The sequence below is a fragment of the Martes martes genome, assembly GCF_963455335.1.
Source record: "Martes martes genome assembly, chromosome: X".
NCBI lineage: Eukaryota > Metazoa > Chordata > Mammalia > Carnivora > Mustelidae > Martes > Martes martes.
The window spans coordinates 18,253,142-18,280,715 of record NC_137897.1 but is presented as its reverse complement, the minus strand read 5'-3'; the positions used below and the strand labels follow the sequence as shown (position 1 = coordinate 18,280,715).

Below are 27,574 nucleotides of genomic sequence, written 5' to 3'. Positions count from 1 at the left end.
CAGATGCCCCTGTTTTCAGAATTTTATGCATCTACCATTTGAAAAAATTGTAGACACATGGGTGAATGCTGGGCTGGCTGGGTTTAATAGGGGTTCTGTGAGGTTAGAATTAAGGTAGGTGGGTTAAGTGATAGGATCATTTTTTTTCCCATTTAAATTACATATGTAGTGGACATCTCTGTGGTTGGTTGCTCAGTTCTTCTTTTCTAGGAAGTGCTCCATTTCCCTATCTATGTGGTGACTGTTGGAAATCGCCATGTTAGTAGACTGTGACCTAGTACTTGACCATGGTTCTGGGTGATGGGATTCCTGGTAAGTCACATGGACCAGTCATATGACCTTGCCTTGCTGCCGCAGTTGATCTGTCCAGGGGTGTGTACCTGATCCCACTTGGGCCAGTGAATCCCTTTGCAGGACTTTTTTTCATTGAAGTCTGATTGACATAAGATGTTATATTAGTTTCAGACATACAACATATTGATTCAGCAATTCTATACATTATTCAGTGCTCAGCGTTAAGTGTGGTCACCATCTGTCACCATACAAAGTTATTAAAATATTACTGACTATATTTCTTATGTTGTACTTTTCATCTCCTTGGCTTATTTAATTTATAATGGAAAATTTATACTTTTCAATCCCCTTTCTTTTCAGGAATTTTTGTACTTGGGACACAGAAATTTGAGTCAGTCTCTATGTATATAGCTACAGCTATAAGATGTAAAGTTCAGGAACTTCTTTTGCTATGTGGTGAAAGATAATATACAGAGAAAAAAGAATGAGGCCAGTGTGCAAAGGGAAACGAAGATAAGTGATGGAAAGAAGGCATCTGCATGGCCTTGAGTCCCAGGTTTCAGCTGTTCTGTCCAAATCCACACCATTTATATGCTGAGAATGTGTCTGGTTGGGAGGTGACTTGGTCCCACAAAAATTATGAGCTGTCCCTATCCATTATTATACTATCTTTGTAACCTGAAAAATTCTCTTTTAATTTTTCTCTCCACTTCTAACATTGCTTTAACTAAAAGTAAAAAGAAGAAAAATAGTGTAATTCAATTAAATATTTATTGTACTGTGTTAGGTGTGGTAGAGTATTGTTATTTTTTAAAAAGGTTTTATTTATTTATTTGACAGCGAGGGAGGGAACACAAGTAGGGGGAGTGGGAGAGGGAGAAGGCTTCCAGCCAAGCAGGGAGCCCGACATGGGGCTCAACACTGGGCTCCATCCCAGTTACCCTGGGATCATGACCTGAGCCAAAGGCAGACCCTTAACGACTGAGCCAGCCAGGAGCCCCGATGTGGTAGAGTAGTTAAAAGTATAAGGGACACAAAATGTATCAAAACCATCAGTGAAAAGGTACAGAGTGAACAAAAATGGAAGATTATGTATCCCTGCAGGCTGAGAGCCTTCTGGATGTGGATCTGATAAAAGGGAAAGGTAGGTAGAGAGGAAAGACAAAAGCAAAGACCATGTTCCATTTGTAATTTATGAAGTGATTAAAAAAAACCCCAGATTAGTTAAAATGGACACATTTTTACTAAGCATGAGGTATCATAAAAAGCGTAACGGTACAGTCACTGCCTCCTAGGAAATAAACATCTTCAGGGGAAAGTCAAGATTTGTGTATATTCTGGAAGGATCCTGTCTCATTATCTTGTTTTGTTTCTTCTTTAGACTGCTTTATGACGTTTGAAATTATGTCCTTTGCTAACTTGCTGACTTGTTTTCCTTCTAAAGCCCCCTAAGGGCAGGGATTTTAGTCCATTTTGTTGCATCCCCAGCATCTTCAACAGCGTCTGGCGCACTGCACACGGCTTAATAAGCATTCGCTGAATGAAATGGAGCATCAGGTCTTAGGGTAAAATCATACTCATTCTGGCCTTGAAATCTCTAGGCCAGCCAAAAATCTCCAACTTTCAAACACTAGGGGGCAGGCCGAGATTAGCATAGAAACGATTGTTTCCCTTAAGGTCAGTGGTTTCTAACTTCGCTTACGTAAGCATCACCTCGGGGTGCCTTTAGACGTCCTGAAGGCCAGACCCCACTCCTAGCTATAGAGGAATCCCCAGAGGGTGGGGCTCAGGCATCAGGGTTCCGGAAAGCTGCCCAGAAGATTCCGATGCGCCGCTAAGGGCAAGAACCACAGCTCAGGAGCCGAGGCATGGGGGTCAAGATGGCGCGGCGTAGGGCGCGGTGCCATAACGGAGACAAGCTCCGACGACCCCCGGCCTCCACGTCACACTCTGTCCGTGCTGCGTGGTACCTTTCATCGATAATGGCGGGGATTGGTCTGTCCTCCCGGCAGCAACACGCCCGACGCCGCCGGCTGAGTGGGAAGCTCCTCCGCGACCGACTCCGGCTTCCCGCCAATGACAGAGGCTGCAGGCGCCGCGCACCACCCCCGGACCGCCGCGAGCCCCCACCCCGGAGCAGCGAGGCTCCGCCCCCGGGCGGCTGCTCCGCGAGGGTGCGGTCGTGGGGAGCGACGGCGGGTCCCGCGCTCGCGCTCTCCATTCCCTCAACTTCCCCCAGCCGACCGGCTCGCGTGGCCCGGGTCTCTGGTGGTGCACGCGGCCGCAGAGCGCGATGAGGCGGGCGGCGCTGCGGTAGGTAGCAGGGGGCCGGCGTGGCGCCGTCCTGGGGTCGCCCACGCTCGCGCTCCGGGCTGCTAGCGGGCCTGGGCGGAAGGAACCGGCTGCCAGCTGCAGGGACTAATGCCCTGGTTTGGGGGCAGAAAGGGGGGCCGGGTGGGAAGGGGCCCCCCCAGCTTCCGCTACCGCGCCCGGACCGGTGCTGTCTGGCTTAGGGTGGGGCGCCGCGACCCCCACCTTAAAGGCTTCTGGAGCAGAGTTTGGTATTAAAAGCGAGGCGGCACTTTAAGGGAGGAAGTTGGGTGTTCCTTGAAATTCCTTTCTCTGTGTTCATCAGGGGTGTGGTTTGGAGTTAGCCTCTTGTCGGAAAGCTCGCCTTTAGGTTTCCACATTAACTTTCCAACACTTTGCCCTCCTTTGGAGAGCGTTTTCGGGGTTAAGTGCTTGACCACTTGGACTCTGGGTAAAGTGTATTTTAATGTGCGCAGAGATTGCGGGGTACCTCTTGGGCTGTCAGGACCTCACTAGGACCGTGTTCCTAGGGCCTTTGGTGCCGATCTAAATTTTACCTTTAATGAGCAGCAAGGGCGCGAGGTGGGGGACTTGATTAGGCTACTTGGACAAGGAGGATGCCTTTTTGTATGTGTCACATGCCAGCTTGCCCACTTAACGCCTAGGGACTTAGACTCTAGGACAAGTCTGGCTCTCCCCTAGCTCCTTTCACCCAGGCACTCCAGCTGTCCCCAGGTTCTTTGTGCCTAGCAAGGTCCCCAGGGGCCTTACCCTGTTACAGCGTTTGAAATCATCCCACTACAGGTGCCACCAACTCAGTGTGGCCCACACCGGCGCTGACTGACACTGAACTCCATCATTTCTCTTGGGGATCGTGTATTTCTCTCTCTCTCTCTCTCTCTTTCTCTCTCTCTCACTCACTGTCCTAATGGATCTTGCTGTTGGCTGAAAAAGGTTCTCTCCCTCGCTTTCATAGAACTTAAAAAATAAAAGCTTTGTTAACATTGTTTAGACAGTGTTACATTACAGGAAGGGCCACAGTTGACTTCAGGTTACATTGGACATGATGTGAGGGGCCTTCCACAAAGCTACACAGTCTTGGGGCATCTGGGTGGCTCACTTAAGTGCCTGCCTTCGGCTCAGGTGTGATCTCGAGGTCCTGGGGTCAAGCCCCACATCCGACTCCCTTTTTAGTGGGGGGTCTGGTTCTTCTTTTCCAGCTCCCCCTGCTTGTGCATGGCGTGCTCTCTCTGTCAATCAATCAACCAATCAATCAGTCTTTAAAAAAAAAGCTACATGGTCTTGCCATGTGCCTTTCCCCAAGGAGACCTTTTTTGATCTCCTCTCCCCTTTGGAGGTGTCTTTCTTTGCCCTGAACTCCCACAAACCTGTGTTCCTTTCTTGTGAGTTCTGTTGAACCTTAAGCAGGTACTCTGTTAGTGTTCAGTGAGTGCAAGAGTTCATCAACGAATACTGACTGTTTGAGATGATTAGGTTATTTGACAAGTGGGCAGTCTTCGTAGCTTCTTTTTTTCCCCCAGACTCAACAGAGAGTCACTTTTGTTCAGGTTTTTTTTTTTTTAACGATTTTGTTTATTTATTTGACAGACAGAGATCACAAGTAGGCAGAGAGGCAGGCAGAGAGAGAGGGGAAAGCAGGCTCCCTGCTGAGCAGAGAGCCCGATGCGGGGCTCGATCCCAGGACCCTGGGATCATGACCTGAGCTGAAGGCAGAAGCTTAACCCACTGAGCCACCCTGGCGCCCCTTGTTCAGGTTCTAAACTGAGGCATTTCCCCAGACTGCAGGGCATATGGGTGGCATTGCCTGTTAATGTACTGAAAACTCTTCCTGGACACCTACCCTAAGCTAGGGACCCAGAACAGAGCTAAGACACTTCTGCTCACACCTTAGGTGACTTCGGTGACTTCCTAGGCAAGACTTGAAGAGATTGGCCTCCTTGATCTTCTTTCATTGGAAAAGTTCAATCACAGAGTCCTAGGGCCTGAATGTCTCAAAGGCTCTTGACAGTTTCTCCTAAAGGCCTACCTAGGAATTTCACTGTAAAACTCCAGAGAGCTAATCAGGGGATAAACCAATATCCCTGAGATACTGAGGTGTAGGGTAGTGATGAAACCATTCTTATGCTCCCTCCACCTCAGTGCTGCATATATAAAAGGGAAGTAGCCCGAGATTGTGAAAAATACAGCTTCCTGAAGATACATTCATGCGTGCATGTGTGTCTGTGAACGTCTTTCTCCTTATGACAGTCCTGTAGGATAAGGCACTATAACCACCCCATTTTACAGATGAAAAAACTTTTTTGGGGGTGGTGGGAAGTTAGTCCTCACTTGTCCTGGCATGAGGTAGTAAGAATTTACTAATAATCTGAACTAGAATGAGTAACAGTATTGGGGGTTCTGGACCTCTCCACTGCCTTGCTTTCTTCAACTGTGCATTCAGGAGATTGTCTTGTTAATCTCTGATATTATATGTGTGCTATCCCTGATATGATAGTGAGCGATTAGGAGTCAACATGTAAACAGTGAACTAAAACCAACTTAACTTATTTTGGCAGACTAGGCTAGGCACATTTGGGCAATAGTTTTTATTTTGTTTGGGGACTAGGAGACTTCTGCCCCAGCCCAATAAATATTCTCTTTGAGTCTGGAGAGGGCTAATTCTGTTTTCACATTGATTAACTTACAATTGGCTTTAACTTATGGTGTGAGAATAAAGAACAAAATAAACGTTCATAATTAATTTACTTAACTGTTTACCAAATTGATTTTGGGCTTCTGAAGTTAATAAAAAAGCAAGAGTGGATCCATTAAACCTGGCTGATATCTTTTATTTATTTTATAGATTGTTAGCTAATTGGTCTCTGCTCTCATGAAATGTTTACTCCAGTTGGAGAGATGATTTATGGAATAGCATCATATGGAAATATACATACACTGGAGAAACAAGTACAGACCCTTACAGGAATGTATATACTAAGGATGTGGGATGGCCAAGTGTTCTGGGAGGAGGGGCTGGTTTTTGGGGTTACCTAGAAGCCGTGGAACCTAGTCCAGTGTGTTTTATCTTGTCTCATAGGTTTTGTTCCTTGAACAAGGGGCTGCTTATTCCTGGCAGAAGATTGACTCAAGGATCCCAGAATCCAGAGAAAAAAGGAGTCATCCATATGCATGAAGGCAAGCATAGGTGTTTACCTTTTAGGCCCACGTGGTTAAAAAAAAAACAACCTGTCTTACTTGGGAGGCATATAGATAGGTAGTTTAGGACAAATGAGACATACTAAAGGTAGATTTTTTTTTAAGATTTTATTTATTTATTTGACAGAGAGAGAGAGAGTGAGCACAAACAGAGGGAGTGGCAGGCAGAAGGAGAGGGAGAAGCAGGCTCCCTGCAGAGCAGGGGAAGCCTGATATGGGACTCGATCCCAGGATTCTGGGATCATGACCTGAGTCATGAAGGCACTGGCTTAACCAACTGAGCCACCCAGGTGCCCCCTTAAAGGTAGACCTTTCATAAACTTCTCATTTATAAAATGATCAGTATAGCTTTGAGTAGAAACCACATTCAGAATTTTGGAGCTTTTGTTCCTGGGAGCCTGGGAGATGGAGCTCTTTCAGTAAATGATTTCCACCTTCCTTGTATCAGTACTACAGGGAAAACATGGACAAAAGACACCTGTTGTATAAGTAAGACATGGGCTCTTCACTTGTAGCAACTAAATGCTCCTAATCTATAGTTTTATTAGAGAAGCTATTAATCCTTGCTTAGTTGGGGCGCCTGGGTGGCTCAGTTGGTTGGGTGACTGCCTTTGGCTCGGGTCATGATCCTGGAGTCCTGGGATGGAGTCCCGCATCGGGCTTCCCACTTGGTGGGGAGTCTGCTTCTCCCTCTGACCCTCCCCCCTCTCGTGCTCGCTCGCTCTCTCATTTTCTCTCTCTCAAATAAATAAAAAACAAACAAACAACATATTAATCCTTGCTTAGTTGAAGTTAATTACTAGTCTGATATGTAAATTATGGATGTCTGTATTGATTTAGGAATATTCATTATAATTAACATTGTGGCTTCTTGGAAAGGTACAAATTTATTTTGTATATATATATATATATATATATATATACACACACAATTAAAATTTCTAGTTTTTCTTGGCCCTCAGTACCCATCTTTCTTCTTATGCTGACTAAACTAGTAATAATCATTTTATGTCAGCGGGGATTAGCAAGTGTACTGTTTGGCATACTTTCCGGCCATTCTTTTATTCAAGGAGCTCAGGAGGGAAAAAAAGGTCAGAAATAAGTCCAGTCTCCTAGAGGTTACAGGCATACCTCAGAGATATTGCAGATTCAGTTCCAGACCAGCACAATAAAGTGAAGATCACAACAAAGTGAGTCAAATCAATTTGTTGGTTTCCCAGTGCATTTAGAAGTTACGCTTACCCTACACTGTAGTCTGTTAACGATACTGTAGAGACTACACTGTAGTCTTTTAGCGATAGTGCTGTGTCCAAAAAAACAGTGTACATATCAAAACAATTAAAATAGTACCATCAAAGCTCACTGGTCACAGATCAGCATAACAAATATAATCATTATGAAAAAGTTTGAAATATTGCAAGAATTGCCAGAATGTGACACAGAGACATGAAGTGACCAAGTGCTGTTGGAAAAATGGCACTGACGCAGGGTTGCCACAACATTTCAATTTGTAACAAACATCCTATTTGTAAGGGACGTAAAGTGAAATGCAATAACATGGGATATGCCTGTATATTTTGCAGTTCTCTATGATTTAGTTGTTTTTTAAAGATTTTATTTCTTTCTTTTATTTTAGAGCGAGAGCGCAAGAGAGTAGTGGGTGGGACTGAGTGAGAGGGAGAGAATCCCAAGCAGACTCCAGGTTGAGTGCAGAGCCCAGTGTGGGGCTCGATCTCACAACTCTTGAGATCATGACCTGAGCCAAAACCGAGAGTCAGACACTTAACCGACTGAGGCACCCAGACGCCCTGATGATTTAGTTGTCATTAGAGTTTGTACCAAATTTATGGCATATAACAATTATTTGACAGAAAAATCAACTATTTTTCATTAAAGTGCATCTTTATCTAACCTTATTTCGTTTTGATCAGTTAGTTATTGAAGGACCAAGGATTGCTATAGTTAATTTCCTATAACTAAAATATATATTTTATGAATCCTGTATAAATGCATGTAAATAGATTTATTTTTTAGTCTTTAATTTCCACTGCTTTTCTAATTTATTTTCCCTTTATCCATATAGCATGTTCACCTATACATGTGAATCACGGTGTGTGTGGTAATTCGTATCAACTTTTTTTTAAGTGCTTAATTTTTTTGGCATTAATTTACTCTTGCACATTTTGAGCATTAACTAAAATTAAATTGCTTTCTTTGCTTTTCCTTGATCTATGTCTTTGCTTCATTTTTGTGGCTTAAACTTTTCTAACACTTAGGATAGTATAAAAAATCAGAATGAGACTTGGCTATCAGTGTTAGTCCCTGCACTAAGCAATCTGATCTATTACTGCCTATAAGAAAGGAGGTGACAATTTTGGTCATAATATCTCCATCATAAAGGGGCTCCTACTGACCGTGATACTGCCCCACCTGATGAATAATCAGAGTTACCCTTTTTGTTTGCGTAAATAAATCCCAGTGATTGGCACCAGAGCATTCTTTTCTGCTCGAAGGAGACAATAGTTGTTTCAAGTTTTTAGAAAGCAGAGGCTTGATCCCTTTCCTGAGCTGTTTGTTGTTGCATTAAATGGAAATTAATCATTCTTTAAAGCTTTTGAGTGCATGAATTGCTTTTCTTTTCTTTTTTTTTATTAACTGCTTTTCATAGTTCTTGAACTCATTGCCGTAATCCAGTTCCAATTTTTCTTTGTTTCTTAGAGTAACCTCTTCATTTTTATTTTAGTTCGTGATAAGTTGCGGGAGATCGTAGGAGCATCCACAAACTGGAGGTAAGCACGCTTTGTGGTCATTCATTCTTCATCCCTATAGGCAAGGCTGTATTTAGGCCCAGCTGATGGTCTCATTGTAGGGATGGAAGGGGTCCTGTGTTCGGAAATGGGTTGAGAGGTATTTTTTTTTCCTTGGGGGAGAAGACCAGCATTCCAACATACTCATCATTTGATGTACTGTTGTCATAAAATATTGTGATTTACACGCACTCTGCCTTTTTCACAGTGTATTCTGGTATTTTACCTCACTGGTTCTCAGCAAAACCTGTGACATGCTTATGGCGTATATTCCTATCCTTTTTACTGATGATGAAACTGAAACTCAGAGAGACTGAAGGATTAAGTTTTAGGGTTTGGGACTTAAACCCAAGTTTCTTGGTTTTTCTATTTCATGCATCCTGACTCCTTTATTGCTTCTTGTCAGTCCATAGTTAACCTGGTCTCTGAGTACTTCCCTGTTGTGAAATAAGATAATATCCTTCTTGGCGTACCAAATTTTGAGACTAAATGAGACAAAAAGAAAAAGCAGTCACTAGACATAAAATAATCTATTGTTGGTATAGAAATTATCTAAGGACTTCTTTTTAACTGTTTATATGAAAATTTTCAAATTACTGAAAAGTAGAAAAAAAATACCTATGTCCCTACCATCTTGATTGTATATGTAGGGTTTTCCAGATTTGCCAATATGCATGTATTGGCTGAACTATTTCTTTTTTTTTTTTTTTTAAGATTTTATCTATTTATTTGACAGAGAAAGACACTGCGAGAAAGGGAACACAAGTAGGGGGAGTGGGAGAGGGAGAAGTGGGCTTCCTGCCAAGTGCGGAGCACGATGTGGTACTTGATCCTAAGACCCCAGGTTCATGACCTGAGCCAAAGGGAGACGCTTAACAACGGAGCCACCCAGGCGCCCGTGGCTGAACTATTTCTAAGTAAATTATAGGTATCATGATAGCATGACACTTTAGCATATATCTCCGATAAATAAATACTCTTGTGTAACAAAATCAGCGTTATGTAACTTTAACAAACACAATATTCTCTTACAGATGTAAATTTATAGTAATTCCTCAAATGTCTTTTACAGCTTTTAAAAAAATACCAAGATCCAATAAAGGATTGTATATTGCCTTTAGTGGTTATGGCTCTTTGGTCTCCCCTAATCTGGAATAGTAGACAATTACCCTCCCTCCTTTTTTTTTTTCCTGTGAGCTTCACTTTAAAGAGGTCAAGCCGTTTGTCCCGTAGAATGTTCCATATTTAGGATTTACCTGGTGCCATTTAACTTGTTCCTTTACCCCCTCTAGTTTTGGTAAGCTAGCAGTTTCTGGCAATAATACCTTGTAAGTGAAACTTAGAAAGACATCTGAACTAATGATATTGTCAACATTTTAGTTTCCTATCCCCTTGTCTCTCTCTCTTCTCTCCCACTTTAATTATCTCTTCTTTTTCTTCCCTTCCCGTTTCCTTTTCACGTTCTCTTCCTCTTTACCTTTTGCTCTGCCTTCCGTACTTATTTTGGATATGCTCCATTTTCTTCCTCTGTCTCTTCTGAAATTGAAGGCAGAGAGAGAGAGAGAGGGAGAGAGAGGGAGCTGGGGCACAGAGAATGTGAGAATTGTCAAGGTGAGAAATGGGAATGTGGTGTTCAAAGGCCACTGTGTTCTTCAGCCCATACACATGTTTGTGTCCATCGCTGCATTTTTAATTCGATGTCAGGTGTTCTGTTGTTTGAATACACTTTTTGATGAGGAGAATATATATGGTTTGTTTGGGTGTATCTCTAACACTTATAAGTCTTTTTTTTTAATCTACAAGCCCAAGGCATTTTAACAGAAAATTTTTAATTCCACCACGTATCAGGTGGGGCGGGAGGGAAGGAAGAGTGGATGCGGTAGGTCCAGACCTTTGTTTTCCTCCTTTGATGGTGTCTGATGTGCCTGCATGTCACTGGCATGCGGGAGAGCACTGCCTCTGTGTTTCATGAAGCTTGCATCCTTTCTTCTCAGAGACCATGTGAAAGCAATGGAGGAGAGAAAATTACTTCAGAGTTTTTTGGCCGAGTCACAGAAAGGACTGCCGCCCAGGAGAATGAGAGACAGTTATATTGAGGTTCTCTTGCCTTTGGGTAGTCAGCCTGAATTACGAGAGAAATATTTGACTGTTCAAAACACCATAAGGTAACACAGTGCTCTTTTTATTGGTGTCATTTATTTGTTTTTATTTTATTTCCTTTAATTACTGTGACTTTGAGATATAATTCCCATATCATAGTATTCAGTTATGTAAAGTGAGCAGTTTTGTGGTTGTTAGTATATTCGTAGAGTCAAGCAGCCATCACCACAATCAGTTTGAGAACCTTTCATCTCTCCAAACTGTTCTTCCTTTTTAAGGGATGATCATCATGATTTTCATTTAATCGCAGTTGTCTTTTTTTTCACAGATTTGGCAGGATTCTTGAGGACCTTGACAGCTTAGGAGGTACTGGTATTATTTTAGTATTTCTAAATAGATACTTACTATTTTAGTATTTCTGTAGATATACATTGAATGCTTTGGCTGGAGGGGACTTTTTAATTCTTTAACTTGCACAGATGAGGATATTCTAAAAGAGGAGTAAAAGAAGAGTCTCTGTTATCTCTGAGTTGTCATAAATTTTTTCCTGAAAATGTAGATTCCTGTTTAACAGTTGTAATCTCATTAATTCTTCTTTCTAATAACTTTTCAAAAAGTCTTAAATTTATGGAAAAGTTGCTAGTATAGTGCAAAGAATTGTTCTTCTCTGAGTCATGTAAGATAATGCTGATGTGATGCCCATTACCCCCGGTGGTTTTCATTAGTCTTTCCTACAAACAAGGACGTTCTCCTTCATAACCACAATACAGTCATCAAAATCCGGAAATTAACCCTGCTACTTGAGATTCTTTAATCCTCGGACCCCATTCAACTTTCACTAGTGGTCCTTTGCAGTAGAGAGGATCCAGTTCTGAATCCCATGTTGCATTTAGTTGTTGTGTCAAGAACAGCTCCTCAGTGTTTCTCTGATCTCCAAGACCTTGATACTTTTGAAGGTGGTAGGCCAGTTCTTTTGTGGAATTTCTCTCAGTTTCAGTTTATTTGATGCTTCCCCAAGATTAGATTTGAGACCTGCATCTTTGGCAGGAACATCACAGAAATGATGGTGTGTTCTTACTGCATCTCATCAACTGGTACATAATTCTCATTTGTCCCATCACTGGGATGTTAACTTTGATTCCTTGTTGAAGGTGGTGTCTGCCAGGCTTCTTCTTCTTTTTTTTTTTTTTTTATTATGTCCAGTTAGCCACCGTATAGTACATAGTTAGTCCTTGATGCAGTGTTCAGTGATTCATTAGTTAAGTATAACACCCGGTGCTCATCATAGCATATGCCCTCAATACTCATCACCTGGTTACCCCTCCTCTGTGAAACCCCCAGATTGTTTCTCGGTGTCCATAGTCTCTCATGGTTCATCTCTCTCTCTGATTTCTCCCCCTTTGGATTTCCCTCCCTTCCCCTATGGTCCTCCGAATGAAACCATACGATAATTGTCTTTCTTTACTTGACTGACTTCACTTAGCATAATCTCCTCCAGTCCCGTCCACACTGATGCAAATGGTGGGTACTCATCATTTCTGATGGAGTGTTATTCAGCCAGACTTCTTCACTGTAAAGTTACTCTTTACCCCTTTGTAATGAATACATACCTTGTAGGCAGGTAAATTTAGACCTTACAAACAGTCCATTTCTCATCAGACCTCCAATTTATTATTTTAAAATCTATATGGATTCAAGGATTCCTATTTTATTGAGTGGATTATGATATGTCACTTTCATCTCTTATGGTGCTCAGATTGGGCTGGGACTGTCCCAGTCCTTTCACACTGGCCTTTGTTTTTTGTGTTTTTCTTTCTTTCTTTTTTTTTTTTTTTCATGTGTCCCTGTCATTCTTTGAGCACGTCCTCACTTTCTGGCACAGGAAGACATTCTAGGCTTATTTGTACTTGCCCTGACTTCATCCCAGAATCAGCCAAAGCTCCAAGGAGCTCTGGTTCTTCTTGATGGAGAATGGTAATTAGAAACCAAGATAACGGTGCTGGGAGTGGTCCTCGCAGCTGGGGTATCACTGCTCCCATGCCCTTTCAGTAGATGAGGTGGGGAATCTATGCACATGCACATACATTTACATCTATGTCTTTCTGACTGTCTGTTTATCCATCTATGAAAATGATGGGTTCACGCTGACAGTTCCAATTCTGGTTCAGCACCACAGGTTCATTGATTTCTTCCCTTTTCGTATTTGTAATTCCCTTTCCAGCTGGCTCCATTGTCCTAAATCCATTTACTTATTTGATCAGTGTCCGCTGCATGAAACTAATTTCATACCTCTGCCACCCCATCCCTTCACGGACCCCTCATGGATACTCCCCTCATCTCACTGGGATTCATCCTAGGTCCCCTTCTGCAGGGTCACCTTCCTCATTGTGCTCAGCCTGCAACATGCTGGGCCACTGCTCTTGTTGCCTCCTTCTTTATGTCCTCCTGACCCCATATGGGCTTCAGCATCCTACTCTGGGCTACCTTGCTTGCGCTTTCTAATGACTTTTGGACTGAACTGTTGGGAAAGGATTTAAAGAAAGGCTCTAATGACTTCTACAATATAGACATTGAGTCCGTTGTTAGGCTTAACACCCAGCTGCTTGTCCCTCCAGATTAAATAAACTTGGTCAGGGGCGCCTGAGTGGCTCAGTCAGTTAAGCGTCTGCGTTTGGCTCAGGTCATGATCCCGGGGTCCTGGGATCGAGCTCCACATCGGGCTCCCTGGCTCCTGTTAATGGCCATTCCTTTCACCTGTTGACTTGATTCTGTTCTTTCTAGTTCTTCCAGCAACTTGCCTTATCACCTATGCTTTCTCATATCTCAAGCCTTTTCTCAAGTTCACATTTCCTTCAGCTTATAAACATGTTCAAGGTTCTTCCGTCCTACAAGGAAGACTATGTAAGGCCACCTTCCCTTACAACACTGTCGAACTTTCTCCCCCACTTCAGAGCTAACTTTCTGGAACGAGTTAGAAAAAGTCATTTGCTCTTATTTCCTTTATGTCTTGACTTCCTGTTTACTTCCCAGTCTCACATGTTTTGGCTTCTGCTCCTCCTTGCCATTGAACTGCTCTTGCCAAGCCCTCCATTGGCCCCCTTATTTCATGATCTAATGGGTGCTCAAGGTTTACCTGATCCCCTTGTGGCTCCTAATATTGCCAAACTCATCCTTGGGCTTTGGGGACATTTCCTCCTGCCTCTCTGGCTGTTCCTTCCCAGTCTCCTTTGTGGGTTCCTCTTTCTCTAGTAACCTTTTCAATGTTGGTTATGCCCAGGGTTTTGTCCTTTGTGCTTTCTTGCTTGTCTGTACGCTCACAATAAATGATCGCGTTTACTGCCAGTGCTTCACTTGTTCTCTGTATGTGGAATCCTTAGGAAGCTGTGTTTCTTGCCTTGCTTTTCTGAGTTCTAGACCCATTTGTCCTCCTGGACATCTCCATTTGGATATGCCATAGGCTTCTCAAATTTAACATGTTGAAAATAGTCCATTCTACTCTTCTCGTATTCTCTTTTTCAGTGACTGGTGTACCATATTCACTCAGGCAAACTAAAGACCTGGGGTTATGACAATCTTGTCAAGTGTACCTTCTTCTTAACTCTAGGATCTTTTCATTTCCATTGGTACTGCCATAGGTCAGCCACACGCGATTTATTTTACGAGCACCACAGAGGCTTTTAATGGAGTTTCCTGCCTTTAGCCTCTCATTCCCCCAGTGCATCCTTTAGCAGGTGCATGGATGGAAGGATTTATTCTCACTTAACTAATATTTATAGGATGCAGACCCTGGACCCTGAGGGTTACTGATCCAAGTTTGAATGAATCATGGGGAAGCAATGAGGCCACCAAACACAGAAGTATAATGCAACTTTAAATGGGTTGTTATTCATAAGATGCATAGAGCCACGCTAAGCTTATTGAAATATGGAAAGTACACAGCCACAGGGTAGTGTAGGAGTCAAGGGTGTTATGGGGAAGGAGGGAAAACTTAAGTGAAATAATTGCTTTATGATTAGGAAAGAATCAGAGGGAAATTAGATAGCTGAGTCCTTGTGATTTGTTTCTCTTTTCTGAAGATGTTTGACGCTGTCAGACTCATGCGCTGGGGTCTTTCTCTAATTGAGGCACTGCATCTCTGGGCAGCGGTAACAGGCCACCTGGTAGGCTTGGGCTTTGGGCTTCGGTTTCTTCACCAAATCTAAAATTGAGTGGGCAGTTAGATTAGAGAATCCCCAAATCTCTTCAATGTATGAAAAGTCTTTGGTCCTCAGATAAGACCACTAGTGGGATATGGGGGGTTGGGTCTTCAGAACAAGATAATTTCAGGGAATCAGTTGTAAATGTTGAGAAATAATTTTGTTTTTCCTTTATTTTGTTCTCTTTTCTAATAGTTCTTATTTGCTACATGCACACCAGAATTCATGAAGCTAAGATGTCTCCTTTGTCAATAGTTACAGCCCTGGTGGATAAGATTGGTAAGCGATATTGTTTTCTGAACATAATTAGAATTCTTAGTAATTACAAGAGATTATTAAAATTAGGGGAAATATTTTCCTTTTATGGGGGTATCTTTATGTATATATACAAAGGGAAATGTCTAGAATGCTGTATACCAAGATACATATTTATTATAGTATTCTTTGAGTGGAAGGGTTTTGCGTGATTCCATTTTATTTTTTATATTCTTTGCATTGTCTGCAGTTTTCCAAAAGATACATAAATTTCTTTTGTATGTCAAAAAAGTTCTTTTGGTTTTGAAGACTGAAAAAAAAAGAAAAAAGGAAATGTGGTAGAATTTGCCAGAATTTCAAGTGAAATTTTCCAGTTGTAATAGAGAAAATTTTGGGTATGGTTTGAACTCAGATTGATTTTCTGTTTTGTAGATATGTGTAAGATGAGCTTAAGCCCAGAACAGGACATTAAGTTCAGTGGCCATGTTAGCTGGGTTGGGAAGACATCCATGGAAGTGAAGATGCAAATGTTGCAGGTGTGTATGCATCTAAAGTTTGCCTGCTTGTTCCAACACCACCGGCCAGGCCTGGTGAAAGAAAAGCGTGTTTACCTCTCTGTGAATAGACAGGTATACAGCTCACCACTTCTAGAAAAAAATAATTGAAAGTTCATGTCATGCAGATGGTGGTTTTTTTTTTTTTAGATTTATTTATTTATTTTTAGAGAGAGTGAGAGAGAAAGAGGAAGTGAATGTGGGGAGGGGCGGAGGGAGAGAGAGAATCTCAAGCAGACTCCCTGCTGAGCCCGGAGCCCAACCAGGGGCTCCAACCCAGGACCCTGAGATCATGACCTGAGCCGAAATCAAGAGTCGGACGGTCAACTGACTGAGCCACCCAGGCGCCCGGTAAATGGTGGGTTGTTAACGTCCTCTTCCTCTGTAAAGACTGACACATTATTTGGTGTTTATGTTCAGTGTGTATTACTTTCAAATCACATATAGCTATTTACCCCAGAGAATTCACACAAGTCTGAGTTCCATTAGGCATGAATGGTAATGGTCACTCTGTCAGTTTCCTAGGGCTGCGGTAACAAAGTACCACGAAGTAGGTGGCTTCAAACAAATTGTCTCACCGCTTGGCAGCTAGAAGTCCAAAATCAAGGCCTCAGCAGGACCATGATCCCTCTAACATTTGTAGGGGGAGAATCCTTCCTTGCTTCTTCCTCGCTTCTGGTGGTTTGCTGGCAGTGCTTGGCGTTCCTTGCAGCTCTGACACTTCAATCTCTGCCTCCATTGCCCTATACTCTTTCCCTCTTGTGTCTCTGTGTCTCTTCTTCTTTTCTTTTTTAATTAAGTGATCTCTATGCCCAGCGTGGGGCTCGACCTTACAACCCCAACCCCGAGATTGAGAGTCACATGCTCTACCGAGTGAGCCAGCCAGGTGCCCCTCTTCTTACAAGAACATCAGTAATGTTGGAGTAAGGCCCCACCCTACTCTAGTATGACCTCATCCGACTTCCAAGTAGGGTCATGTTCACAGGTACTGAGGGGTAGGGCTTCATATCTTTTTCCAGGACACTGTTCAACCCGTAACAGTCACTTAGACCAATACAGCAGTTAGGAACAGGTCCTCTAATGAGCAGAATTCAGAGTAGCTATTATAAAGAAATAAAGACATTTGACCAGAAAAGGTTCCTCAAGGAGGATAGTAGCACAGAAATCAGATAACTCAGAGTACGAATGGTGAGCATAGCATAATGGATAAACTTGTTCAATCACTGTGTTGTACACCTGAAGCTAATGTAACAGTGTGTGTCAACTTTACTCAAAAAGAAATAATAAGGGACAAAAAGAATGGCTTCTTCAGTTATGCCAAGGTATTCAGTAGGCCCATTATTCAGATACATTTTTTCTATTCTGGAATGATAAAGCATTTCACCTTTTAGAAAAGTCTGAAACTTACTCTGCAGTAATTAAAGTTTTATCAGAATAGTTTAGTTTTTTATTTGATGCTATATATAAGCAGTTGGATTCTTTAACTCCCATGTTGCTATAACTGACAGTAACACTTTTTAGAACAAAATGCAGATCGTAGGGGATATAGCTATGATTTGTCCACACTGTTTTTTTTTTTTAAGATTTTATTTATTTATTTGACAGAGAGAGATCACAGACAGGCAGAGGGAGGCAGAGAGGGGGGGGGGAGCAGGCTCCCTGGTGAGCAGAGAGTGTTGTTTTTTTTTTAAAGATTTATTTATTTATGGGGCAGAGGGACAGAGAATCTTAGCAGACTCCGCACTGAGCACAGAGCGTGACATGGGGCTTGATCCCAGGACCCTGAGATCGTGACCTGAGCTGAAACCAAGAGTTGGACACTTACCTGACTGAGCCACTTTCATGGTTGATTCCTGCTCCGATTCCTGCTGTCGGATCTGCTTTTTGGAGGATTCTTGGTAATTTGAATCTTGGCCAAATAGGTTGAAAAGAGACGCAGGAGTTATTGCGAGGACAGAGCCAATGAAAATTAATGTCAGACAAGTACAGACTTCTGTTTTAAGTTTGTGTTTCTCATTGGCTATTTTGGCTAATAACTCAAGAGCTGAGTGATCCTTCCATTCCAGAGAGGAAACTTGGTGGTAGGTGCTTTGCCTTTGGTTTGAGTACCTGTAGGTTCAAGTCCCAGCTCTGCTTCTTATTAGCCATGAGACTGTGGGTAGATTACGTACCTTGTCTGAGCTTCTGTTTTCTCAAGTGTAGCATGGAAACAGTACCGTGTTATATTGTTTGGTAAGTATGAATAAAAAACCAACCCAACTGTCTTAATTACTTGGTATAATTGCCTGTCACACAGTGACCACTAATGCTATGTTGGCAGTAATGTTAATTTGTTATCACTCCTGTGGAGGTGGTCCCAAGTCTTTTCTGGGATTGACCTTCAGACCTATCTTCCGAGCACCTGTTACATCTCTGCCCCTGCCTGTGCTCTTGCTGCCTCAAATCCAGCGTGTTACAAACTGAGCACCTCAGCTTCTTCTGCGGTCCTAATCCTCCTCGATTCTCGCCTTTGCCTCCACAGCCTTTGGGCAAGCCTTACAAATTCATCACCCAGAACAGCTCACCAGACTTCGTTCTTGTCACACAAGAGGCAGTGAGGCCTTGAATGAAGCACAGGGGCCTAGTTAGTGAGCCTCCCTGCTGCAGTCTGTTGTCCCTCTGTTGAGGGACCAGTTAGACCTTCCAGAGCCGACCTCAAATCACCTTGCTTTCCTTCTCAAAAACCTTCTGTGACCGTTCTCTGTGCATTACAATCTAAACTCTTTGGACTAGTTAAGATCCAAGGCGCTCCATAAACTAGCTCCACAACCGTATTCGCACCAACTTAGCATTTATATACCTTCCTAGGGCTTGCTGCGGGACATTTTGAACTTCCTAAGAGTAGAGCGTTGTTCATTTTTGCATTCTCGATGTTTAGCCCTAGTAGGTGTTCCTTCTGATAACATGTACTTTGAACAGTGGGTTGGATGAGTACCATTGCTTATGCTTTCTTCTTGGCCTGACGTCCTCATGCTCTGGCTCCACAGATCTGAATTCCGCCTTTGCTCCCAGGTCCCCTCATGCCCGGATGCTTCCCTCATCCTTGCAGCTCGCAGCCCCTGTTCGTTTCCCATGCCTCCTTCCCCACCACCCCCGCTCTGACCCTTCCTCCTGGTGCCTGCGAATCTCTTCTCCACCGAGCTGCGTATGAACACATCTGTTTATCTGCTAGGCTATACATGTCTTCACAACAGCATCTGGGCGTGAGTCGGCCAGCCCACTTCCTGACATCCATTCATTTGTTGTTCCCTTAGCCACTGTTTCTGGAGGGCCTCTTCTGTGCTAGGCATGCGGCAGTGAGCTAAACAAAGTTTCATTCTCTTAGAGTTTACAGTCTAGTAATGCTCAATCATTTTCTGCCTTAATTAATACATCAGCAATTATCTGCTCTCTGCTGGTGCTTGTGCTAGGTGCTAGAGATGCAGATGTGAGCGAAAATGGTCTTGGTCCTCAGGGCGTGCGTGCTGTGGAGGGACTCCGCCACGTATGTAAATGACCGTGATATTTGGCCCCCAACTTAGGATGGTTTGATTTTTCAGCTTTACGATGGCGTGAAACAGTGTTCAGTAGAAACTGTACTTTGAAGTTTGAATTTTGATCTCCTCCTGGGCGAGTGATAGGCAACACAGCAGCAGCTGTGAGCTGCGGCTCCCCGGCAGCCACGTGTTCGTGAGAAGAGATGACTAATACACTTGCAACCCGCCTGTTCCCCGGGCAGCCATTCCCTGTTTCCTTTCAGGACAGTATTCAATAAATGACCTGAGGTAGTCAACGCTTTGCTATAAAATAGGCTTTGTGTTGGATGATTCCGCCCAGCCATAGGCTAACGTCAGTGTTCTTGAGCATGCTTCCAGTAGGCTAGGTTAGGCTGTGACGTTCTGTAGGTCATGTGTATTCGACTTAATGACATTTGCGCCTTAGGGTGGGTTTGTTGGCATACAATCTCACTGTGAATTGGGGAGGCTCTGTAGTATTGAAGCATTGTACAGTATTTCTTCACAGGGACGCTCTTGGCATTGCATGTAGGAAGTTATGCAGGACAGTCCCCTGCGTTGTGAGGTGTTTAGCTCCTTGGTTACCCCTGCCCCGTTAGTGATGTCCCTCAAGTCATGTGACAACCAGAACCTCTCCAACACATATCCAGACACTCCCAGCAGGGGTGGTATCCGTCTGTTGTGTTGAAAACCACTTTCAGGGGAGGATTTCGTTTCCATTCTTGTAGCTAACCAAGGAGGGAATGGTGACCTCTGCCTTGGGAGGAGGGATGGGGCAGGGGTGGGGAGGAGTGTCCTGAGGAGGGCGGCTGTGACGAAGGCATCAGGCACGGGCATGGACAGGACGAGTTCACTAGCGTAGTACGTTCCAGGACCTCCCAAGTTGTCAGCAGTGGCTAGGGCAAAAGGTGCAGGTGTGAGGGGGGTGTTCGGTGAACAGCCAGAAAGGAATCTGGGCCGTGTTGTGGAAGGCTTTATATGTAGTGCCTTCGGGCTTAGAAAAGATGCGGGAAGAAGGTCGAGGGGGAGGGTGATGGGGCCTGAACGGGCACAGGGAGGAAGATGAGGGGTGAGGTCTGTTGACGAGCGAGCCTCGCGCACCCCCAGCTGATGATGGGACTTCACGGCATAACTTTCCTGCAAGTACAGACCCCTAGAGGATAAGAAATGCCTTAAAACCTCAAAGCCTTGTGCATTGTACATGTCTCACTTCATCCACAGAATTGTCACTGATCCTCACCCTTCCTTGGGAGCCCCCAGGCTCAGCTAAGGAAAGCCAAATGGGCTGGTCATTGGCAACTGAAAACACTGACGTCTGTGGGAGCAGTGGGCCCTTCACCTGGCTCTGTGTGCCTTCGTGAGGGTGGGCGGGCGTGGAGAATGCAGAATCTTGCGTGCTGCCCGACGGTCCCATGATGCTGATGGGGCCGGTCCCTCTGTGACCCTTGCCCTTGAGTCTCAGTCACGCGTGGTTCCAGAGCCTGTGGGTCATGGCCATCCCAGCCCTTCTCTCATGGATGCTGTTTGAACGTTAGGAAGTTTTTCTCCTCTCTCACACCACAGGCTCCTTGGTCTTGCTGCCCTTTCACGCAGAGCTTAGTTCTGTGCCTGGCAGCTCAGCAGATGGTGGTTAATGCATGCGCTTTTTTCTAATTGCAGCCTTTTCAAAGCCTGCGTGCTAGCTGTTAGAATTGCAGCAAGTCTTCCCAGTAAATGCATTTCTTACATCTGTATTTTCTTTCCATTGTTCTTTAGTTACATGGCAATGAATTTTGTCCTGTTCTGGATGCGACATTTGTAATGGTGGCTCGTGATTCTGAAAATAAAGGGTAACTTCTCTTTTTTCCTAATTCTTTATTTTGAAAATTTCAAAGAGACCTAAAACTAGAGAGAAGACTGTAATGAATTTCCATATACCCATCAACTAGACTTAGAATTTTTAAACATTTTTTGCCATATTTGCTTCATCTGTTTTTCCAAACTATATTACTTTCTTTGTTATATTTTAAAGCATATCCTAAACATAATGACCTTTCACTCTGAATACTTTTGTGTAGGGGTCACTTTAGAGATGAGGATATTTTCCTAAAAAAAAAAAATACATTACCATTAGAATGCCTAGCAAAAATAATAGTATGTTTGTAATATACTCTCATGGTCAATGCATATTCAGTTTTCCCCAGATATCTTTTTTTTTTTTTTTTCTAAGATTTTATTTATCCATTTGACAGACAGAGATCACAAGTAGGCAGAGAGGCAGGCAGAGACAGAGTGAGGAAAGCAGGCTCCCTGTTGAGCAGAGAGCCCGATGTGGGGCTCGATCCCAGGACCCTGAGATCATGACCTGAGCCGAAGGCAGAGGCTTAACGCACTGAGCCACCCAGGTGCCCCCCCAGATATCTTTTTAATGATCTGTTCGACTCAGGATCCAAACAAAGTTCAGGTACTATATTTGATTTTTATGTCTATTAAGACTTTTATTTTTGTTATAGCTTTATCGAGATATAATTCACATACCATACAATTCACCTATTGAAAGGGTACCGTTTAATGTCTCTTAGTGTATTCACAGAATTGTATGATCTCTTAAGGCTTTTTAATCCAGAACAGTTGTGTGTCCTCGTTGCCCCTTTAGTGTTTCATATCAACTTGTTGAAAGGCCAGATGGGTTCTTCTGTACGGTGTCCGGCTTTCTGGATTTGTCTCGTGGCTCCCTTATGGTTTTTGTTTTTTTTTTTTTTTTTTTTTTTTTTTTTTTTTACTTATTTCTGTATCCCTAGTATTTTCTGTAAACTGAAGTTAGATCTAAAGCTTTGATCGGATTCGGGTTCAGCTTATTTGATGAGAGCATCTTGTAGGTGATGAGATCTGTGCATCTCAAAATTATAATGAATCTCACATATCAAGTCAGATACAGGTTGTCCCGCTCATTGTGCTGCTGAGATTGGTGTGTGGCGGATCAGTGGTGACTGAACTGGCCTTCTCATTGGAGGGCTCACTTGATCCTCTTGTGATCAGCAATAATCTGCAGGTCCTAGTGGGGTACAGGGTATTCCCAGAGTGTACTTTGTCACCATGTGAGTAGCTAGCTCCCTGTCTTCTTTCAGTGCCTTTTTTTTTTTTAAAAGATTTTATTTATTATCTGTTTTGTGTATGTTGAGTTTGAGGAGTTCTTTATAGATCCTGGATATCAACCTTTTGTCTGTACTGTCATTTGTAAATATCTTCTCCCATTCCGTGGGTAGCACTGGGTGTGGTGCAAAAACAATGAATACTGTTACGCTGAAAAGAAATTAAAAAAAAAGATTTTATTTATTATTTATTTGACAGACAGAGATCACAAGTAGGCAGAGGCAGGCAGAGAGAGAGAGGGGAAGGGAAGCAGGTTCCCCGCTGAGCAGAGAGCCCGACTTGAGGCTTGATCCCAGGACCCTGGGATCATGACCTGAGCCAAAGGCAGAGGCTTTAACCCACTGAGCCACCCAGGTGCCCCTTCTTTCAGTGCTTTGAATGTCCATTGCTGATCATTGCTTTAATCATTAAGGTAAATCCTGTCTTTCCTCCTATATTTACTACTTGGAGTTCTGGAAAGAAGAACCTTCCTTTGTTAACTAGGGCAGTTTGATTTGTAAAGGAAAGTCAGGATTAGTGTTTCATTCTTGCCCTTTATTTACACGTTTTCCAAGTAATGGGTTGCTTGACTAGCTAGTGATGACATGGCGTGTCTACTTTTCGGCTTTTTAAAAAAAGCGTCATTGTGAATTCATGGATTGTAATGGTATGTATGTCAGTAAGTTGCAGCCTTTGTTCTTCCTGGGGCTCAGAGTGTACCATCTTTGGGCAGTAGGACCCCCTTTAAGCTTGCTTCTGTGAACAGCCCTTTTCCTATTTCCCCTCCAGTCTTCCTGTTCTCTGGTACAGTGGGATGTTTGGGCTCATCTAACACATTTCCTGCCTCGGGTCTGGAATCAGCCATTTCTCCACGGAGGCCAAGGTTTCCTCTTAGCAAGCACTGGTATTCAGAGACCAGAATCTGGGCATAAGAACTGTATGTTGTTTCTTGTTTGTCGTTGTCTCTATGCCTTTTCAGTGGACAGAGCTAGGTTGCGTGTTGAAAAGCAACAAACACACACCCAGCGTCATGAGTTTATACCATCAATTCCAAGTCATATTGAACTTTACAGATTTTAACTTCTTTGGCTTTATACTTTCTTTCTCTTAAGTTGTATTTTTGGTTGCTAACAGGAGTCATACCCAAGACATTGAAACGGAGAAGCACTGGTGCTGGGGTGGGACGGAATGGAATGGGATTGCTGTTGGTACAGGACACTCTAGGGGCCTGTGGGGAGTCTGATTTGTATTAGAAACTTGAAGGAGTCTGCAGTGAGAAACCTTTCCTGCTGCATGGAGAGCTGACTCGGAAGAGTGAGTTAGGATCAAACCGTCCTCTGGTGACTGGTAGCGTAGAATGCAGCCCGCGGCTCTTCACTCCTCCCAGCAGCCTGGCTGACCTGCTGCTGCTGGCTGGCCTGGGCCTCCTTGCCAACCCTGGAAAGGGCTGGATTTAAACTCTCTTGCAGATGATGCTTTTGAATTTTCCGAGCTGCCATTTCAGTATCTTTATTTCCATTTTGAAAAATTTGCCACCTATAGAGAGCTAGGATAGTGCAGTGAGCACCGATTAGGCTTCAGCTAGAGTCACCGGTTAACGTTTTGCCACCAGCCTTATTCTGTGGCCCCCTCACTCTACGTACACACATAGACACTCTCTCCCTGAATCACTTGAAAGTAAGTTTTGAGACTACTTCTGTAGATGGTTCAGCCTGTACCTCCTGATAATAAGGTCATTCTGCTACATAACCTCGATGCCTTTATTACAGCCAGAAATTTAAGTGGTATAGTGGTGCTATCTAATGTACGACCCACATTCAGACTTGGCCACTTGTCCCTAGTTTTATAGCTTTTCCCCCTGAGTCAGGATCTGATCAGGGATCATGTACTGCATGTGGTTAACATGTTTTGTTTTGTTTTTTTAAAGAGCCCCCTTGCCATTTCCTGTCTTTTTAAGATGTTGACATTTTTTATTTTATTTGGCTTTTATTATGTTAGTCACTGTACAGCACATCATTAGTTTTTGCTGTAGTGTTCCATGATTCACTGTTTGCATATAACACGCAGTGCGCTGTGCGATCCGTGCCCTCCTTAATACCCACCACTGGATATTAAGGACATTGGCATTTTTTGAAGAGTCCAGGCCAGGTGTCCTGTAGAATGTTCTACAGCCTATTTTTGACTGTTTCCTCGTTACTGCGATCAGGTGAAATTTTTCGGGGAGAGGCAGTATCCTTTTTATAAATGTGAACTTTCTAGTGTACAGACTAGTTCATGACCAGAAAGCTCCTCAGTTGTTCTAGAGTTATTAGGGAAGCAGTCAGACAGCATTACCCAAGACCAGCAGCAAAGACTTCTTGAAATGAGTGGGTAATTGGTCACCTTCCATATTTACTGGGTCATGACACCTCTTAAACTGTAATTTTTTCTTTTCTTCTCTTTAGGCCGGCGTTTGTAAATCCACTCATCCCTGAAAGCCCAGAGGAAGAAGAGCTCTTTAGACAAGGAGAATGTATATTAATTTGTTTATAATGTAAAGATACAGTTTAAAAAGCCCATTAACTGTACTGCAGAGGAGGTTATGGAAGAGTATGGATGGGCTCCTCATAGCAGTCACGTGTCTTTCTCGTGCCAGTAATTTATTGAAATTAAAAATACCTTATTTTTTTTTCCACTGGAGTCCTTAGTTTGAACAGTTTTATCAATTAGACAATATTCGTTAAGTGAAAGAATTTGCTTTCTCATTTTGTAATAAATGGATCAGTGAGATAACTGCTGGGCAAGGGTCTAGGCCGGGATCGTCTTTCCGTGTGGTCTTTAATTAGTCCCACCTGAGCCAGTGCAGTTTCCTCCTGGAGGCCAAGAATCGCCGGACAGCTTACGTAGCCTCAGCAGCCTTCTCTGGGATATGTGTATAATTGCCCGTGGGCTTTACGAAATCTGGAAATGTTCCCTTTGTAGGGTCCAGCGCAGCCCAGGTCAGGGACCCCAGTGCTGTAGTGTGACCCCCACCCTGTTCGTAGCTCCTTATTGTCCTGTGTTCCAGTGAACAGGGGGAGAAGGGTCGCCTTCAGTGCCAAGTCATTACTGAAAATGGCTCCCAGTGCTGAGGAGAGGACTACCATCCACGAGATGTTTCTTAACACGCTGGATCCAAAGTAAGTTAGCATGGTGAGATCTTAGGTTGTGAAAGCGTTTAAACTTTGGCCCTCTCCACAGTTAGGCCTGCCTTGGCATACTGGGAGTTGTTTGCAAATATTTTACTTTTCGTCAGCAAAACCCTGGCATTTCAAGAGGGTTTACCAAGTCTCTGTTTGTACAGGACTGTAAGTTTTCAAAGTCGAGTTTTGCCCCCCAACGCAGTGTGGATGGAGAATTCAAAACTGAAGAGCTTGGAAGTTTGCCACCCGCAGGTATTGTAAGTTAATGAAAAATCCTTTAAATAGGATAAGTCGCATTCGTGGTTCTCACGTAAAATCTGACACACCTTTAAACTGACCTCCGTTCCGCAGCATTGTTCTTTCTTCTGTCTTTGAGGGTGGCCATGAGCTTGTGTATGTTCAGCCTTATTTTATGTCCAATAGGAGCGCAACATTTTCAATCGGATCTTTGGTGGCTTCCTTATGAGGAAAGCATATGAACTTGGATGGGCTACTGCTTGTAACTTTGGGTGAGTTAGGGGGAAGGTGGTTGTAACCTTTGAGAAGCAATGTGTACTGCCCCCTTGAATTGAAACATTTTGGCCCAGTCTGGATGTGTTGGGGCACTTGCTCTGTTATTAGATACACATTACAGTGATACCACCTGCCTTTGGTGTTACTTTTTCAAAGGCTGTTGCTCTGCCTTTGTCACTTAGTACATTCAAGACCTGAGAAGAAGTGATGACAGGCAGAAGGGAAGAGGTAGAGGGGTGGTCTGGTCTCAGGGGCCTCGCTTACCATTTCTTACTAGTAGGATTATTTCCCCCTTCCCTAGGTTTATTCTTTTATCATTGAAATTTTGCTTCAGCTCATTGTTAGGGGAGAAATAGAGATCGTGTGGATTTTGTGGTTGACCCCAGTTCTGCCTTTTTCCGTTAGTGGCTCCCGACCGTTTGTAGTAGCAGTGGACGATATCATGTTTCAAAAACCTGTGGATGTTGGATCGTTGCTGTTTCTGTCTTCGCAGGTAGGTGTGCGATGAGAGGCAAAACACAGTTTTTTATCCTTTGGGCCTAGAAGAGAAGTTTGTTTTTCTAAAGCCACCGTTTATCTTATGACTGCCTTTCCCCGCCTCGCGAATGCACTTGACTGACTGTCATGTCTAAATCTCCTAGGTTTGCTTTACTCAGGACAAGTACATTCAAGTCCGAGTACACAGTGAAGTGGCCTCTCTTGAGAGTAAAGAGCATATGACCACCAATGTCTTTCATTTCACGTTCATGTCGGAAAAAGAAGTGCCCTTGGTTTTCCCCAGAACATATGGAGGTGAGCGGCGGTGTCTGCTTGTCCCTAATGAATGGAAGAACTTTCAAAGACATTTTCCTTCTTTTAAATTGTGTAGGACGTGTACCGTTGCCTGTTAGCTCAGGAACATATTTTTAGAAGATTGTGCTTTTGAGGGGCTGCTGCCTGCCGGTGGCTGTCACTGCTCTGCCCGGGCTGGCCGTTGTCTGAGGGGTCGGCACTGGTGGTGGTCAGAGACTGGTGCAGCCCAAGGACAGGGGCGCGAGTGGAGGCCCGCTCCCTCAGGAGCCTTGCACGGCCCTGGCCCTGGCCCCACAGGGCATGCCCAGTGTCACGTGCACGCTCGTTGCTGTCCTCGTGTTCTCGTAGTCTCGTGTTTGTTCAATGATACTGTAAGGTTCCGTCGGTTTCTTCACGGTTCTCTCTTCTGTGTTTCAGAGTCCATGTTGTATTTAGACGGGAAGCGGCATTTCAATTCCATGAGCATACCGGTGAACTTGAGGAAGAACTACCTTGTGGAGCCCTAGGAAAACCGTATTTGTTGAAGAGCGACTCTCCACACGGACATAGTGCCCGATGGAGGCCTGATCACGTGTCCTGGTTTCTGCGTTTATTCTCCTCCTCCAGAGAGAAGGATGGATTCAGCCTTTAGGATGATCAGAAAGTACACTGAGAGGGTAGCTGGGTGGGACAGAGGGAGGAGGAGTTATTAAACAATAAATACTCTCAAGACAGTTTAAATTGTGACCCTAC

At 43.6% G+C, this 27,574-nt stretch overlaps 1 protein-coding gene across 5 annotated transcripts; it reads left to right on the top strand.

The window, feature by feature from the left end:
• The first annotated feature begins 2,095 nt into the window (after nt 1-2,095).
• On the top strand, nt 2,096-27,574 carry ACOT9 (acyl-CoA thioesterase 9). Of its 5 annotated transcripts, none has more exons than XM_080795188.1 (16): nt 2,096-2,607; nt 5,702-5,799; nt 7,904-7,930; nt 8,564-8,609; nt 10,622-10,792; nt 11,056-11,093; nt 15,119-15,202; nt 15,611-15,714; nt 21,021-21,094; nt 24,821-24,888; nt 25,423-25,534; nt 25,699-25,789; nt 25,961-26,046; nt 26,456-26,543; nt 26,692-26,842; nt 27,260-27,574. In XM_080795188.1, the coding sequence occupies exons 1-16, from the start codon at nt 2,588-2,590 to the stop codon at nt 27,346-27,348; spliced, it is 1,347 nt and encodes a 448-aa protein (XP_080651314.1). In that variant the 5' UTR covers nt 2,096-2,587; the 3' UTR covers nt 27,349-27,574. The 5 variants fall into 5 exon arrangements, with proteins under 5 accessions (XP_080651314.1, XP_080651317.1, XP_080651316.1 ...); XM_080795190.1 differs by having other exon boundaries at nt 2,444-2,607; nt 5,468-5,799; XM_080795192.1 differs by having other exon boundaries at nt 2,457-2,607; nt 5,721-5,799.

Coding starts and splice junctions, on each gene's coding strand:
- ACOT9 (XM_080795188.1), top strand. CDS start 2,588: ATGAGGCGGGCGGCGCTGCG. Junction 21,095..24,820: donor CGTGATTCTGAAAATAAAGG/GTAACTTCTCTT, acceptor TCTTCTCTTTAG/GCCGGCGTTTGTAAATCCAC. Junction 26,843..27,259: donor TTTCCCCAGAACATATGGAG/GTGAGCGGCGGT, acceptor TCTGTGTTTCAG/AGTCCATGTTGTATTTAGAC.